Source organism: Zerene cesonia, chromosome 10, assembly GCF_012273895.1.
Source record: "Zerene cesonia ecotype Mississippi chromosome 10, Zerene_cesonia_1.1, whole genome shotgun sequence".
NCBI classification, from domain to species: domain Eukaryota; kingdom Metazoa; phylum Arthropoda; class Insecta; order Lepidoptera; family Pieridae; genus Zerene; species Zerene cesonia.
Genome location: NC_052111.1, coordinates 555752 through 572411, shown reverse-complemented (window position 1 = coordinate 572411; position 16660 = coordinate 555752). Strand labels below are relative to the sequence as shown.

At 31.8% G+C, this 16660-nt stretch overlaps 1 protein-coding gene across 4 annotated transcripts in view; it reads right to left on the bottom strand.

Annotated features, from left to right (window-relative positions):
* The window catches only part of LOC119829257, a 140520-nt gene that overhangs the window by 61560 nt on the left and 62300 nt on the right, over positions 1 to 16660 (bottom strand). For 2 of the 4 annotated variants that reach the window (XM_038351674.1, XM_038351676.1), the window contains one exon: positions 2199 to 2340. In XM_038351674.1, coding sequence (XP_038207602.1) covers positions 2199 to 2340 — 142 coding nt within the window. Of the gene's footprint in view, positions 1 to 2198; positions 2341 to 11621; positions 11879 to 16660 lie in introns of those variants that run through there. The other 2 variants (XM_038351675.1, XM_038351673.1) reach the window with 2 other exon arrangements.

Sequence of the window (16660 nt, the reverse complement as noted above, 5' to 3'; positions counted from 1 at the left end):
GCAGTGTGAGTAGTCGTGGAGTTGAGCGTATTGATCGTGACTCTTTGGTATATATGGTTACTAGGTACTTATAGCAAATGTGATAGTACTTACGAAATTTTATGTAAAAGTAATGTTTTGAAATTGATTGTACGGGGTGGACTTTTGTGACCACCCAAAGTACTCTTCATACTGGAAATTTTTTCTCTAAGTATATACATATTTATTTATTTTACAAAAATTCACTCCTTTACTACACCCGGGAGTCGAACCAGCGAAAATCTTTTAAAATTATACCATATACTTTTATTATATTGAATATAAGGATGAAATCTCTTTACCAATCTCACGTTTAATGAAAAAACATGAAATATTAACTCCTTTTAACTATTGATTAAAATAGCAACTTACGTCATACACTGTAAAGTAAATAAAAAATAGTGCTAATAGAATATATGTGTTGAATCATCAGACCAGGAAAGGAATTTTGACTTATATTAAACCTAGGTTTGACCTGACCAGGTCAGGTCAGGTCAGGACTACTGTTACTAAGATTTTCTTGGTGTATGATAAGCTTTTATCGAGAGGATTAAACAAATGTTTATCTTTGTCTTAATAAGAATTAGCCCATTAAAGCTATCGAGGTAATCTTCAATTACGTATTATACAATCAAAGTTGAATGTTAACATGTCGCAATGAGGATAGGACGGAACTGCGTAAAAGAAAACGTAGGATGACCATTGTTAATTCGTTCCAACTCTGACGTGATTACGTATAAGGTTAACGAAACCGAACGTAATTTTTGTGCAGTCACTATATTCAATAACCTCAGACCTACTAAGCTACCTAATTGAGAATTTTGTGATCTCTTCACACAAATTGTAAGTTTAATATGTGGTATTATCTTCTCAATATCATTATTGATGGGAAAGTTGTTAATTTGTATTCTAGAAATATAAAAATTATTTATATTAGAAACCAAATTATATTATATATATATTAGAAACCACATTTATCCCATGAAAAGAATAAATATTGAAATATTGCTATGTTTTTGGCAAGTGCGCAACAGAATTTGCAAGCAAAATGGCTATTTGTATGTGTTTTATTACATTAATTCCTACATAGAGTCACATTATACAACAGCTTTAAGATAGTCGAAATATAGCTGTCGATGTAAAATGTAATGCGAGTGTAAAAATTGCGTCGTCAATAGCATGTTCTCACGTCCTTAATAAGTGTGTAGTCGGAAGCGGTTACAAAAACGCAAGTGTAGACAAAAGAAACGAAAAAGTTTTGTGCGCGCGGAACGACTTTGGACATTTGTGTTTATTAAATTATGCTGGCGCTAGGCCGATGGTCGAAGCGAGTGTTATGTAAAAGTTTGTTTAATTTTAACTGTTTAAACGTAGATTTAATTTGGAGATAACTACGAGCTGACCTGGTGAACTTTGTACCGTCTGTTAAACTAAATCTTAATTCTTTTGGGTCATTTGGGTTTTTTGTAGGATTTCTCATTTCGTAAACGAAAACATCAAATCAATTTAGACGTACATGGATTAAATAGATTTTTTTTCAATTATCTGTTCTCATCTAGGTTTAAAATAATGCTTGATAAAAGGTATAAATTTTCAAACACTAGTTCAACCCAAATGTGTGCATAAATCGACAAGTTGCTTGAATATCAACCTTTGTCTTTATTTCACCACTATATCATTTTTTCTGTTGCTTTTTACTCCAAGTTACAGTTTTCTCTACGATAATAAGCCGACAGTTGTCATTAATGGTATCTGTGAACCAAGGCATGACGATATGCCGGCGTGATTGATGTTTTGTGAAAGCTTGCTTCAACTAGCGCGATTGTAACATTTGTTATGATTTCGATTAATGTTCTTAATTGCTTGTTAATGACCTCTTTTACTCGATTAATTTGTTTTGTGTTTGATGTCTTTTTGATATCTGTACACATTTTCTATGCTTAATTTTTATTAAAAGCAGCAGTTTGAAATATAATTTGTTATTAACAATAGATTGCGGTGTGTTCTTTTTAATAACTTTTAATTTAAACGCATAAATGAAAAGGTCTAGTTGCCTAGATAAATCGTTGTGGTAACGTTAATGCCCCCTATTTGTACGTTTCTGTATTAAGTTTACTTTCTCAAAGGGAATTTCTGCTTTCATGTAAAATGTCAACTCACTCATTCAGAAATACACTTACCTTATACAGTTTATCCTTCTGATACCACACATCTTCTTCTTCTTCTTGAGCTAAAGCCTGTGAGAGGTCGTCGCGAGACCGGGACAGTATCCGCCGTCGAGAAACCATTTCGCCTCCCGTCGCCAATTCAAATGGTCCTAGGCTGGAACAGAAGAGAAATAGACTTGAATATAAATGTCGGATCGCTTTTTATTATATACAGTTAACAAATTGATGGGCTATTTTAAGTTTGCATAGTCATCATCATCAGCCATATATGTTCCCACTACTGGGACACAGGCCTCGTATGAGGGTTCAGGCCATAATCCACCACGCTGGCCAAGTGCGGGTTGGCAGATGTCACATGTCGTCGAACTTCTGATTCTTGGACATGCCGGTATCCTCACGATGTTTTCCTTCACCGTTTTAAGCAGTGGTTATGTTATCAACATGTGCAGATAAAGTGAAAAATTAGTTTATTTTCTGCACGCTCGCCCGGTCTCGAACCCCGACTTATAGTCTTCATAGTGTATACCAATAATATAATTCTCATACAGATACAAACATTGATAACATTCAATAGGCATGGTATGAGAAAATAATGTTGTGCGTAGTTAATTTAAATGTCAACTAGGTGTACATATTTTCTCAACAATCTAGCCAACTTAATAAGCTGTAGGTCGTAAGTGGAGTTATTTTTTCAACATATAATGTTAGGTATTACAATTTTTAACATATAATATTTCCTATAAAACAAGTAACTGTCATTACAAAGAAGATATATTCGCAGATAAAGCTGAGGTTAAAAGGTCTTCCTTGTCGTTTGCGAAAACTTTCACTTGTTTATTTAATACTTCTACAAGACTATTTAACGTGGTAATTTTCCTTAAAATATTCAGTATATATCAATTTAATTACATTGATATGCCCACCTAAGAAAGTAAGCGATCATGGGATCGTGAAAGTGTGAGATTTAGGATAGAATTTTCAAAGATAAACAACATAACAGAATTAATGCCTTTTCTATTACGGACAATTGACAAACCAACGTTACAACAGGGGTGAAAATTACAGTCTATAAAGTGTGATAGATGATTGCTATCTATTATAATAAAACAATTGTTTAGCTTTCTAATATCGGATAAGATTATAGACAGCCGCATTGTAATAAAACAATGCATTGTGAAAAGTATCATCAATATATTTGAAGACGTTTGGTTTTATTATCACACTAATCTCTTGGATCATTTATATGTTAATATTCAAATGAATCTTTGGAAACAATACAGTTTGTTTTTGTACATGAGAAACAAGCTTGCGTGATATCGGATTCTTATTGATAGCTTGAAACATATAGATATAAAATACATAATTTAATTAAAGCCAATTCACCTCAACCAGAAACACCAATAACACTATAAATAATCAATTGAATGATCCCCCTTAATTAATTAGTAATATATAACTGAAAACGACAACGAAGATAAAGAATATGCACTGAAAAACCAATCGTTTTCCGAATTAAAATGACAGGAATCCCTTCAAATAATCCCCCTCCGGCTCAAATCCTCCTTCCTCCCCATTAACATCTCCATGACACCACACTAGCTAAAACTAACAAAGCATAATTTAGCCACGCTTCCTTCCGACTGCTAACAATGTCTGACATTGGGCACGGCATTGGCTTGTATCTGACGATCTCAGAGTTCCTCCCATTCATGTTGTTACAATGGTATTGTGGTGAAAGCCCAGATAACTTTGTTCTGACGGTACAGGTGTTTGACGTATGGAGAGATTTATTGGAACTAGGAAGTCGCTCTAGTTGGCGGTAAAGTGATCTTCTCTAGCGCTTTGTGTGATAATGATGTCGGTTCATTTACAGTTATTTCAGGTCGGTTATTTGAGTCCAAGTTCGATATTGTTATTTTTAGGTTACACATAAATACTTTTTGCACATGTATCAGTTTTCAAGATTTTGATAAGTCCAATAAATTGACCTACATTGCAGTAGTCAATTTTTATTTATGAAGAAACAAAACCTAAAATAATCATAATTTATAAAACGACACATTGTAACTGTCATTCAATTAAATATTATTTTTTGGAACCTTATTAATTCTGATTCCCGAAGCAAACATCCTATTAATGCAAATAATTTTATTTTTATGTGATAATCCTTATGAGAGTGTAAACCACTTCGTTACGTAACGCGTTACTAGCCTGTCTGGCTTCTCTTTCTCTCACGAATAAGGCGGGCTTATCCTCTCTCACTCTAACGCAAGGCGCTGAGATATTTAGTTATCACTTCTGTCGGGCGTCCCTAGATAAAAACCGATTTTTCTTTTTTTTTTCAATTTAAAGTTTAAAAAAGAAGAAAAATGCTCACGGAAATCATCATAAATCTCCTCATCTGATTAGTAATGAAAACAACATAAGTCAAAGATTATTGATTATCTACGGATAAATAAGAATCAATCACTTTTAATAGCATATAAATGTATAGGCTGGATATAATGGGTATGTTGCACTGTAGATCCCGTTTACTGTATCGTGTATACTGACCTATATTGACTGCGTATTCTAGGGCTGTCCAACTGATTAAAGTAATCACTATTATTTTTTTAAAGTATCAAATGTTTATTGATGAATATAACATAAACGAGAATTTGGGTTGGGAATTTTATCATAGAAATTCATATTTATAAATAAGAGCTAACATTGGATGCAATACGATCACATGTTCTATCAAAAAGTATAAACGGTACACATCCTATCCTATCTTACTTCCTACTATCCTACTAATATTATAAATGCGAAAGTTTGTGATGTGAGTGTGTTTGTTGCTCTTTCACGTTAAAACTACTGAACCGATTGCAAAGAAATTTGCTACGTAGACAGCTAGACAACTGGAATAACATATAGGCAACTTTTTATCCCGATATTCCTACGGGATACAGACTTACGCGGGGCATACCTAGTACTTAATAAATGACAAAATCAATTATATTTTAATAATAAAAAAAATCTGCCGATTTAACATCTCCATGCACACACATATTCTAATCATTAATAACTCCATAAAGAGATATTGAAAAATGTGATGTTATTTACATACCTATTAAAAAACCGTATATTTTAAATTAGCCACGCATGTCACAGCCCCGTTACGTAGGAACGACTAGCGGGTAAGCCTTTTTTATTTGTACTGAGGCATCTGCAATTACAACGGTCAAGATAGCACGTGGAGTGACGTCATCATTTAGTACGAGAGAATTACTCTAGCATGACATTAGTACAAATTTAGGTGAGTTTTTAGAATTTTTTGGAGATACCAGGTTTGTCATCGTGATTTGAATTATTGAGTGCCAAATAGGTATTAAAATAGTTTTTAATTAACAATAGCAGTTTTTTAATATTTTGTGTAAAAATTTAGTCATAATTAATAGTAAACGGACGATGAATTATTAAATGAAAATATAGATTATAAAGAAACGTAATGTTGGTAAATTATACAAATAATTACCGTTAAATAGTATTCTAGTCCACATTGCGACACTGTTGAAAATTCCTTAAAAATAACCAAAGCACATTCTTTCCACCTACTTTCCAAGTCAAATGAGAACGTGCTTGTGATCCTAATTGCATGTTTCTATTATATGTCTCACAAAAATGGGGTATTGGCTATATAAATTTTATTTATCCCAATCTGATTCTTTTTTTCAGAAACATAAAGGCTAAAATTGTATGAAATGATTTGTGTTTCACCACGAAGCTATTTCGACATTACTTACGGTCAAAGGAGTATTCTTTTTTCAAAATTGGTCGCGTTCTATTTTCAGTGATTCTTTTTGTTTGACTTTTGCAATTACAAAAATGTCTGAATGTGAAACGTATTTCTTCGTTTAAATCATAATTATTGATTTGGTTTTTAACAAATTATAATACAGATCTGTTGATGAGGAGAAATTCTGATATGAATAGTTGTTTAATAGAAGTCGTTTTTCTAAAGAAACAAAGTCCTTACAAACAAATGAAATCATAAAAGTGTTAAGCTTAATTCCATCTAAATCTAAAATATGAACTATTTTCCCTTAAAATTTCTTAAACAAACGTTACCAGTCTTGCAAATTACGCGTCACTATAGCAGTTGCAAAAGTGGAATTTAAAACCATTACATATTTCATTACCATAACAATCCATTACCGCTCAAGCAAATAGTACAATGTGATTTCACTCTCTACGCATAATGCCTGAAGAGAATGAACTGATTTGAATAAATCAACAGATTCAGTACACTTGTATTCATTTAAATAATATTACAATACCTGTTACGGCGGCAGGTCGTTGAATACTTGCTTGTCGCACCCACAGACAACAGATAAAAAATATGCCAGACAGATTAAAAAAGTTACGCTAATCATATTGGTATTAAAATTGATAAATTAATGATTATTTATTCACAGATTTGCTCGACTAAATAGGTATTATAAATGTCCTGTTTAATAACATGTTGTGTTTTATATGAATGTTATTTAAAATGGAATTAATGCATTATTTTTCTAATTTTAATTGAGAAAAGTTTAATGGCACTCTTTAGATAATTGATTTGGATGTTTTTATGTGTTTATAACATCATTTGAAACCTGGCTGTTGTTATTTATCTTTGTTATATTTACGTGGATATAACCTTCATTCAGAGAGTTTGAATGTACGAATCGAATTACGTGATGTCTTCCGTAAACAAATTCTTATTTAATTAATTCGATTTCCTAAGATGTAGTATGTAGACTGCCTCTATTTTGTGTCTAGACGCTCATCAGCGAGTATGGAATTTATTGACAAACACTTTAACATCTTGAAGCCATGACTTTTTGTTTCGCTAAAATTAAACCTGTTTCATTAATTTGTCTTAATGTTAAGTAATCATACAACGTTTTGACGGCATTCATTAGGATCTCAAAGGCTTGCGAAAAAAATAAAAGAAATGAAATAAATTTTAACACATTATAAATATCACGAGTCAAATAAAATATTTGTGACCTTAAGATATGCAATAGGTTATGCAATACGCATTATAAAATTATTTATACATGTTATTTTAGAGGTATGTTCTCGTATTGTTCTCAAGGCTGGAAATAGATACTTTGACAAAATATATCGAATGTTGCAATATAATACTAATTTACAATATATCTTATACCTTTAAACGAGCAATTCTTGTATATATATATAATTGGAATCTCGGAATCGGCTCCAACGATTTTCATGAAATTTAGTATATAGGGGGTTTCGGGGGTTATAAATCGATCTAGCTAGGAATTTTTTTTAGAAAATGTCATATTCGTGTTTTATTCGTGTTTTTTCCTGACATCTATTGGTGAATAATAATACTATTTTGCTTCGTAGATAGCTGGACAACTGAAATAACACATAGGCACTTTTTATACCGATATTCCTACGGGATACGGACTTACGCGGTTTCAACCGCGGGTCACAGCTAGTGTATATAATATTATAAATAGTACTATTAGCAAGCCTACATAATATAAGTTTTACCGCAAAGGTCGCAGAGCGTAGGAAGATTTATGGCTAAGAAATTAAAACAATTTATCATTTGTATTGCTTAACTGCATCATGAAATCATCGTAGTTTGTCTTTGAGAATACAATAAAAAGTATCTTCATACCATTTTCGAATCAGTTTAGAAATTGAAGATTATTCAATTTGTCTTGTTTTCATATTCCCTAAAAGCGAATTTTTCACTACACTACTAATATTAGAAAAATAAAATTTACTGACAGGTTAAACATTTTTAGGTTTCAGTAGATACCCCAAAGGTGAGAATAAAGAAAAGCAGAATAAAGAAATAAAGAAAGAGATCCTATTGCAAAGCTTTTACGGTGTCTACCTGTATTTCAGAGCCGATGGATTTTTGTTGCCGCTATCTACACTAATATTATAAAGAGGAATAATTTGATTGTTTGTTTGTTTGTAATGGATAAACTCAATAACAACTGGACCGATTTTAAAAATTCTTTCACCATTAGAAAGCTGCAACTTCGCTGAGTGACATAGGCTATATATGAACCCCGAGCAAAGCCGGGGCGAACAGCTAGTAACATATAAATATAAAAAAATCGAGGTTAAGGTTAAAGTTAGGCACGATAATAAATTGGGTGATGACCATTTTTAAGAATTCCACTTTAGTTTATTTCCACGGAAACCTCAGTGTCGATGCCGAATTGACCGATTTTTCAATTAAATCGAATAAACGCCATTTAACCCGCACGTGCGCGGTTACCATCAACTTCATCTAGTCCCGTACAAAGTTCCAAGAACAAACTGATAAAACTTTCGCATATTTTGACATGTCCGGTAAATTTTCAGAGAAACTGCGATAGCGGTGACCCGTTATTGACAAGGCGAACGACGATATTATCAGAACATGTTGGTCAAACGGTAGATGGGATCACGGTATGGAGGCACGTACAATGTCAAATGGCTTGCATGATTGCACCTAGGATAGAACCTGTTCTTTGAAGTGGGTTGGTAAAGTTTGTTAATTTTGTAATGTTTTACGTGTGATGTGTCATATTGCTATCTCTTGCTACATGTTTTATAATAAACAACAGTTTTCAAGTTTGTTTCGTTCTTTATAATTTTTTAAAATCTTTTAGTTATGTTGCTCTTAAAATGCATGTTTGTCGAAACAATAACCAAATTAACATCAGGTTATTAGTACATATTTAAATCCTGATAAAATAATAGAATTAAAATGCTTTATAAAATAATTGCTAATTAATAGTAAGGAAGGACATTAATTTAATTACCTTAAAATTTTCCGTTATACAATGATTCCCACGTTTTATTGAGAAGACTATCCGTTCCGAATAACGATACAGCGATGTCAACACGATCCGCTATATTATATACATGTAAGCAGTTATCAGCCGTTACTATCTTGCAAATACTAATTTTGGATTCTCAGCACACGCAGGGTTAAGTCCTTAGCTACTGGATAATTTCGTCTCGCTCACGATAGTACTGAGTAAAAGAAATGGCATGTACAAATTAGTTTGACCTCGACTTCAGAAAGTTATGATGCAGTTGAATGAAGATTTAGAATTTTCTAGATAAATCACAAAATTCCACGGATATTAAATATAATTACAAATGGTTTTATAAACAAAAGACAAACTACTGTACACAAACAAAAGATTTTGAGAGTCACTACGTGCAAAGTTTGAAGAAAATTAAATGCGTATTTACTTTGCAAAGTTTCGTGGAACACAGAAACGTCTAGATGTTTTTTAAAATCCTAAATCATGACCTATACGGTCATCTGTAGGAACCATTATTTGCTAACAAGATTTTTACGGTAAACACGGTCTCTTTGACTGAAAACCGGTTGAGGTTTCTCTGTGTGTAACTCTTGATAGAACATTGTTAGTTTACGAGATCAAGATTTAAAAATTAAGATTATAACTGTAAAAAACATAATCAGATACAATGCACGTTATAAGTACTACATGACGTCTATGCTTCTTAACTTACATACTATATAGGTATGCCTATGTCTACCTATGTTTATTTTTAACGTTTTAATTGAATATTCACGCCAAATTATAAGTATATGTGTGGAAATCAGTATGAAGATCGACCGTATAAGATGCAATTATCCTCAACATATATTTTTGTTGTCAGATTTTCCTTGTCTATGTCATAAAATGTCATGAAGTTGATTTGTATCGCGATATAACGCCATTTTTATGAAAGTATACGAGTTATTATTTAACTCATCAGCTTGATTTATTAAACGATATATATCATAGCAAACTAACATTTACGCGCAGCTAAATGTTGATCAAATTAGCGTGCACTGTTTTTTTATTTCGAATTATATCTTAATAAGGTATGTAACAAAAATGGCAGCACGGAGCATGTGATTTTTTACGAATAAAGCCGTGAGAAAATAACAATTGTTATCTCAAGGCTGGTACATAGATATCTAGATCTAATTTCCTTTTACGTATATAACGACACCCGAGCACAACAAAAAACAATTAAATTCCAAGTACTTTATTTTTATGATTGGTTGTTAGTATTAAAAGGTTACAGTTCGTATAATGTTTGTTATTGGAACGCAATTTCGTTGTTCATTTTTAAAGCAAAAAATAGTACAATATGTATCGTCCTACAGCTTTATAAACTACATCCAATATTTTCTGGCTATATGTTGCAAAAACGTTATCAGCTCGAAGGTATTAGTGTTTTTATACACAACAATTTAGAATGGTTTGTTTGATATTAAGTAATTATTGCGTAACAGCTGTGAAAGAACTTCCGAGCGATTTTTACATAACGCCAAGCACAATAGGCCGCTTTCACTGACGAATTAAACACCCAGACTTAGGTATAACTACCAGTTCTAATACGATTACACAATAACTGATATAAATACATCAGTATAAGATACAAGGCAAATGTCATTCTTGACATATGTCATTTCTTGTTTATGTAATGTTTTAGAAAGAACTTTCTGAGGCGTAATTAAGGATTCAAACTCAAACTCAAACTCAAACATTTATTCATTCAACTAGACTTCTTATAGAAGCACTTTTGAATCGTCATAATATTACACAGTTATAACATTTACCATGTTTGATTAAACAACTGATTGTTTTTCTATTGCTTGTAGTATTAATATATAAGTTATATAGGTTCTACGCTACTCACGTTGTAATTACTTAGTTTTTATATTGACTTTCATTAAAATGGCTTCGTTCTATAGGATATGTACGAACGCAACGCCTTATTATTCAAGATTTAAAGTTCATTAAAGATTTATAGTACATCCCTTTAGTTATTTATCAAAAGAAATACATGTGCTCTTCAAGTACACCGACTTCCCTAATGAAAGTGGACAGATATCCGAGTAATCCATGCAGTAACAGCCATCATTACATCATTAACTGCATAAGTATGCTAATTATTAATGAGTGAAAATTATACCACGTGTGTATTTTGCTGCATAATACCCTCCTCCATGTTTAATGAAAAACAACACACTAAGAACTGTCCTATAAGCGTAGTAAAACCGTTGAGTATTTAATGATTATAGTATAGAATAAAATAATAACTAACATATTTGAAAAACCAAAATGTGTGCATTAAGGATAAATATTGAGTAAGGATTTTACGCATCAAATAACATGAACATAATTTCAGTATTTCTACCGCATTTTCTAGACTTTCACTATTTAATAAATACGTATGTTGATATAATTTTATACTTTAATTCCTATGTAGAAACAGCATTCGTGCCTACGTAATGCTTTCCACGGCGACAAAAATTATCATGAATTATCGTAAATGAAATATCGTATCGTAATTCATAGTGAAAGTACTAACTCATACTTCGCAATATATCCAACTTTCACTCACCTTGGAGTCGATATTGACATCGACCTTGCGAGATTTGTTTTCTTCAGTCTGAACAATTTGTGATGTCGCAAATCCATTTTCACAGGCTCCTATTTCGATATCGTTACTAAATGGAAAATTACTGCGTTCGTATAAAAGACGTCGAGGTCGGAAGGTGACTGTCTAAAATTATATCATCACTTGAACGAGGGGAAACCTCTTTTAAATATATATGTATATATAAACACTTAAACTAAACACGACCACACACTAACTAAATCCACTTTTAACTAACAAAATAATTGGAACAACATCGCAATCTTATTTACATAAAAATTTCAAGTTAGCCTTACTCCGTCATTAGACGTAAATTACATTGTTTAATTATTTGGTAATCTCACTCTAGCGAATTAGTGTAATCGCGTGAGGGAAGGAGAAAGGTGTATTCGAGTTTGTATTGTCGAAATCTGGCTGTTAGCGTAAGAGTGAATGGTCTTAAAATAGAGGGGGGTTAAATAGTTGGATATAATTGGATATTAATTAAATTAATTAATTGCTATACAATTCTTAGCAAGATTATAAGATATTTCACATAAATAGTAGTATGCCACTTCCCACTTCATAATTGAAAAGAATTCGTTATCAAATCAATTAGGTTTTTTTATTATTTTCATAAATAAAAAGTATCAACAGTTGCTTTATATTATAATGAAATAAATAACAAATTAAATGTTATTTTCTCTATCATTATTTTTACTGGTTACATCATCGCACTTGACCAAGCGACCGTTATATTAGCGTATACGTTGTCCATACAAAATCCTTCACACACACTCAGTACTAAGCGGAACTAACTGTTACATACTCCCAAGCCTGATGTGATTAAGTGTTGTTTATTTAAAGACGACATTCCTTAGTATATTTGTGCTTCAAAAGCATCTAATTTATTAAATCATTAAATGTGTAAATCAGTAATTATTCAATCAACTATAAGCCATACTACATTACAACAAAGCGTATGTTCCATTCAACATACGCCTGTATAATGCTACTAATTTTCAAATACCAAAATCATCAAAAGGTTAATAAAACATTTAACCATCATTACATAGCCACATTATTGCGATAACCAATCTGCCAGACCTCAGACCAGAAGCTCTCTAGACTGTCTTCATAATCGACTATAAACGGTTTAAATAATCCACGCTAGATTAAAGGCTAGCAAATGCAATTAGATTCTTATCTGTGCCAAGTAATCAACCTTAACCACCCACAAAACTGGGCATGCCTTCAAAGAACTTGTTCGGAAATTACAATAAATGTAGGCCAGATGTAAACGTGTTAAATCGAGAGATAATAAACGAGATTTCGCGTGTCTTTACCGATACGATCGATCTGCCTACTTTTGATTACGAACAATTAAATCTGCCACCGTGTGGGAAGACGTTGTCACTTTCTGTATTGCTTGTGGTCATTTATATACGAGAATACTGAGCATATAATAAAGGGATATTATAATGCCCTTTATCTATTAAATGACAATAACTTTTCTATATTTCAGAATTGTATTATAATATGAGAATTGTATGAATATGTAATGACTATCTAATTTCTTCAAAGTTTAAACTTGAACTATGAATAATTTATATAAAAAAATGTGCGATAATTATAGTCATAAATGTACCATGTATTCTAATATTTGGCAAAATGTAATACGTTTTGTAGAATTAATTAAATAATACTTGAGGTTCTTGGAACGTCTTTATAAAAATGTTTGCGAAATTCATGCATTAAAAAACAAGTTTATCATAATAAAACATAAAAAGTATTATCAGCATTCACTTATCGCATCTTTAAACAATTATATTTCGCAAAAATTAAAAGCCTGGTTTCTTAAGAAGATTGCGGTCTAGTTTTTGCATTGTCTGAAAACGTAATTAGAACCAACCTAATTTTAGGTCTCAGTTTTATTAATTTGCGGTCTGAGAACCTTTTTAGGTCAGTATTGTTTGGTTGGTCGTTGAAAAACATACAGCCGATTTGTGTTATATTTTAGGTTACAAAAACCCAATCTACCTGTTTGACCTTTTGAGATTTTTAAAAGAGCACTACCTATTTCCCTAAAAAAATTACGAAACCCAAAAACACAATTAATTTTGTATTAGTTTATTAAGACTACCCACACCCTAACTCTATATGTATAATCCTGAGTACACCCATAACGCGGTCCTATATATATAAAGGCTTAATTACATTAGAAAAGCTCTTATAAGCACCATAACAATGAAAACTTTTTCATCTTAATTTAAAAAAAAGATATGAGTCATATAGTTTTACTTTAGTAAACCACGGAATTTATCGTGTTAGAGTAATCTTTTCTTTAATTTTATCTATCTATCTATTACAGCTAACGTGAGCGACGCACACATTCATACAATCAACGAATCAACGTTAGTGGCCGACTCTGTCCGTACTAATATTATAGCCGCATGCACACATCCGTATACATTATTAACACTAAGGCGCTATACTCTTATGAGAATCAAATAAAAATCAATTAATTTAGAATAATAAATAACTATTTAATTCTTTAATTTGAAAAATAATCTGAATGAGTATCCGTACATTACGTTAGCATGTTTTCTAATAGTTCAAACAAAATATTTAGGGTATTTTTATGATTTTTTTTTACCGTATCAATCTTTTCAATACTCGCCAATTTATCAGATTTTTTAGTCCAGTGGTACATAAACTATACGGCATTATAAAATACGCATTTAGCTCATGTAATTCCTTCAAAGAAAGTTAGAATGAAGTCTCCGTTTCCCTTTCCATCATAAGTAACTATGTTCAACTGTTATATAACCAGTATCAACTAATAAGCGATCCTCTGTAACCTATCTGCTAAGGCAGTAAACAATTTTCTTCATATTCTTTTATTTCTTTATACTAATTACTGAATGAGTATAAAATTTATTCCAAAAAACGACATATTATACTCGTAGCACTTTATAATAAATAAATATCCTTTGATACTAATATTATAAATACGTATGCGTGTTTGCCGTTCTTTTACGTTGTAACAGAACGATTTTATAATATGGTTTTTGTACTTGGAGATAGTTTCTTAGGCTACCTTTAACAGCGGTATAATATCGCTTTCTGATGGTAATTCTGAGAATAAAAGGAGCACGAAATAAAACTATTTCCTCATGAGACATCTGTACCAGAACTGTTTCCATAAATTGCACATTGGGCCCAAGCGAGCAGAGTATAAACATGACCTATAATTGTGTAATTTTCCCAAGCCACCTAAACATTAGCTCATCCATTGTGATCACGTTGTCATACCTAACATATTATGTTCCCGCAATAAATATCTTAGCAACAAGTCATAAGTCGGCGTAATTGTAGACGAGACTTATTATTTTCCTATTACTCAACGTACCCTTATTAAGATTAAGTTAATCACGCTGTTATGAGAATGTGAAACCATGCAATCGGTTAATAAGAAACCTTCTGTTTGCCTGAATGTATCTATTGACAAAATAATAGTTACAATATGCTCATCTATACTTAATATTATAAAGCTTAAGAGTTTGTTTGTTAGTTTTGTATTTTAAACGCGCTAATCTCAGAAACAACTAGTCCGTTTTGAAAAATTTTTTCAGTGTTAGATAGTCCACGGGTAAAGCCGGGGCGGACCGATAGTACTATATAATAAAAATAAGAAACCAAACATTTCTGATGTGGAAATTTTTACGACGGTTTTTATTCATTAGGTATATCACTACATTTGATGATTAAACTAATGATTTAGATATTACAGTGATCGTTAATTTGATGTCGCTGAATATTAAAATTTTGTTTTAATTTATCCAAAGTGAAATTTTAATTTTCTAGCGTAAAAGTTTTTAAATAAATGTTTAGAAAACATATTTTTATATACCGTTAACATATCGTAAATTCTATTAATATTTACTTATAAAATCATCTTCTTAATAGTAAGATACTATTCATAAAAACTTCACGAACAAAAGTTTCTCCAATCTCACGACAAATATTCATTAAAAAGCTTGTCTCAGTTGAAAGCCTACGTGTTCTCTTACTCCAATCTTGATATCTAAAGTAAACGTTCATAAACTGTCCGTCTAAAAAGCAATCAATACAAAACAGGCTGACACGCGCCGGCATACCAGTTGCATCCATTATCATGTCGCCTATTCATTGTTACAAAAAGGCGAAACCTTTTAAATGTGGGTTTATTACGTGGGCATGAGATAAAAATAACGCTAAGTAGAATGACGCGTGCTGGACAAGAGATAATCTCGATCGTTGAATGTCATTATATGCGCAAAATTATCTATGCAGGCTATCGACCTCATTGTGACATTTGTTGTGTATCTGTACTGTCAAAACTCCTGTCAAAAGGACATCGATTGCTTTTATTTCAGGAGCGTGATATAACGTTTCACTATCGTAGCAAATATGGTTTTATTTGCTGGAAACGAGCAGTATAGAACAAACGATTTGTTATTTTCTAATATAGTTAAATTTGAAACTCTTCACAAAATTATTTATTTAATTACGTTTAATGCATAATTTACACGTTTTATGACGTTTGTAAAACTGTATTTATATGCTTAGAATAATAATGACGCCAAATTAATATTTTACAGACATATCAAACGTCCTCTATAATAAAGATATATGATATTAAATGTCAATCAATAATTAAAACGAATCCATAATGCATTAGTTCGACAAAATAGCATAAAGTTGGCGATTAATTGATCCTATTTGCATAGTGACATCACGGAATCTGTATCAAAATTCCATACTAAAAGAATGATCTGGAATATCCTGTTCGATATCATAAGTAACAAATGTCAATTTCACTCTATTAGTATTCAATATGGAATCTATGACGCGTGTGTTTATGCCCCTCACGCCGCCGCCGCAGTGAGGCAACGTCATATGCGTAATTAGGTAAGAATTAATTTAATGAAGCATGACTCTGTTCAGCTTACTTGTAGGATAGGATTGATATAATTGTATTT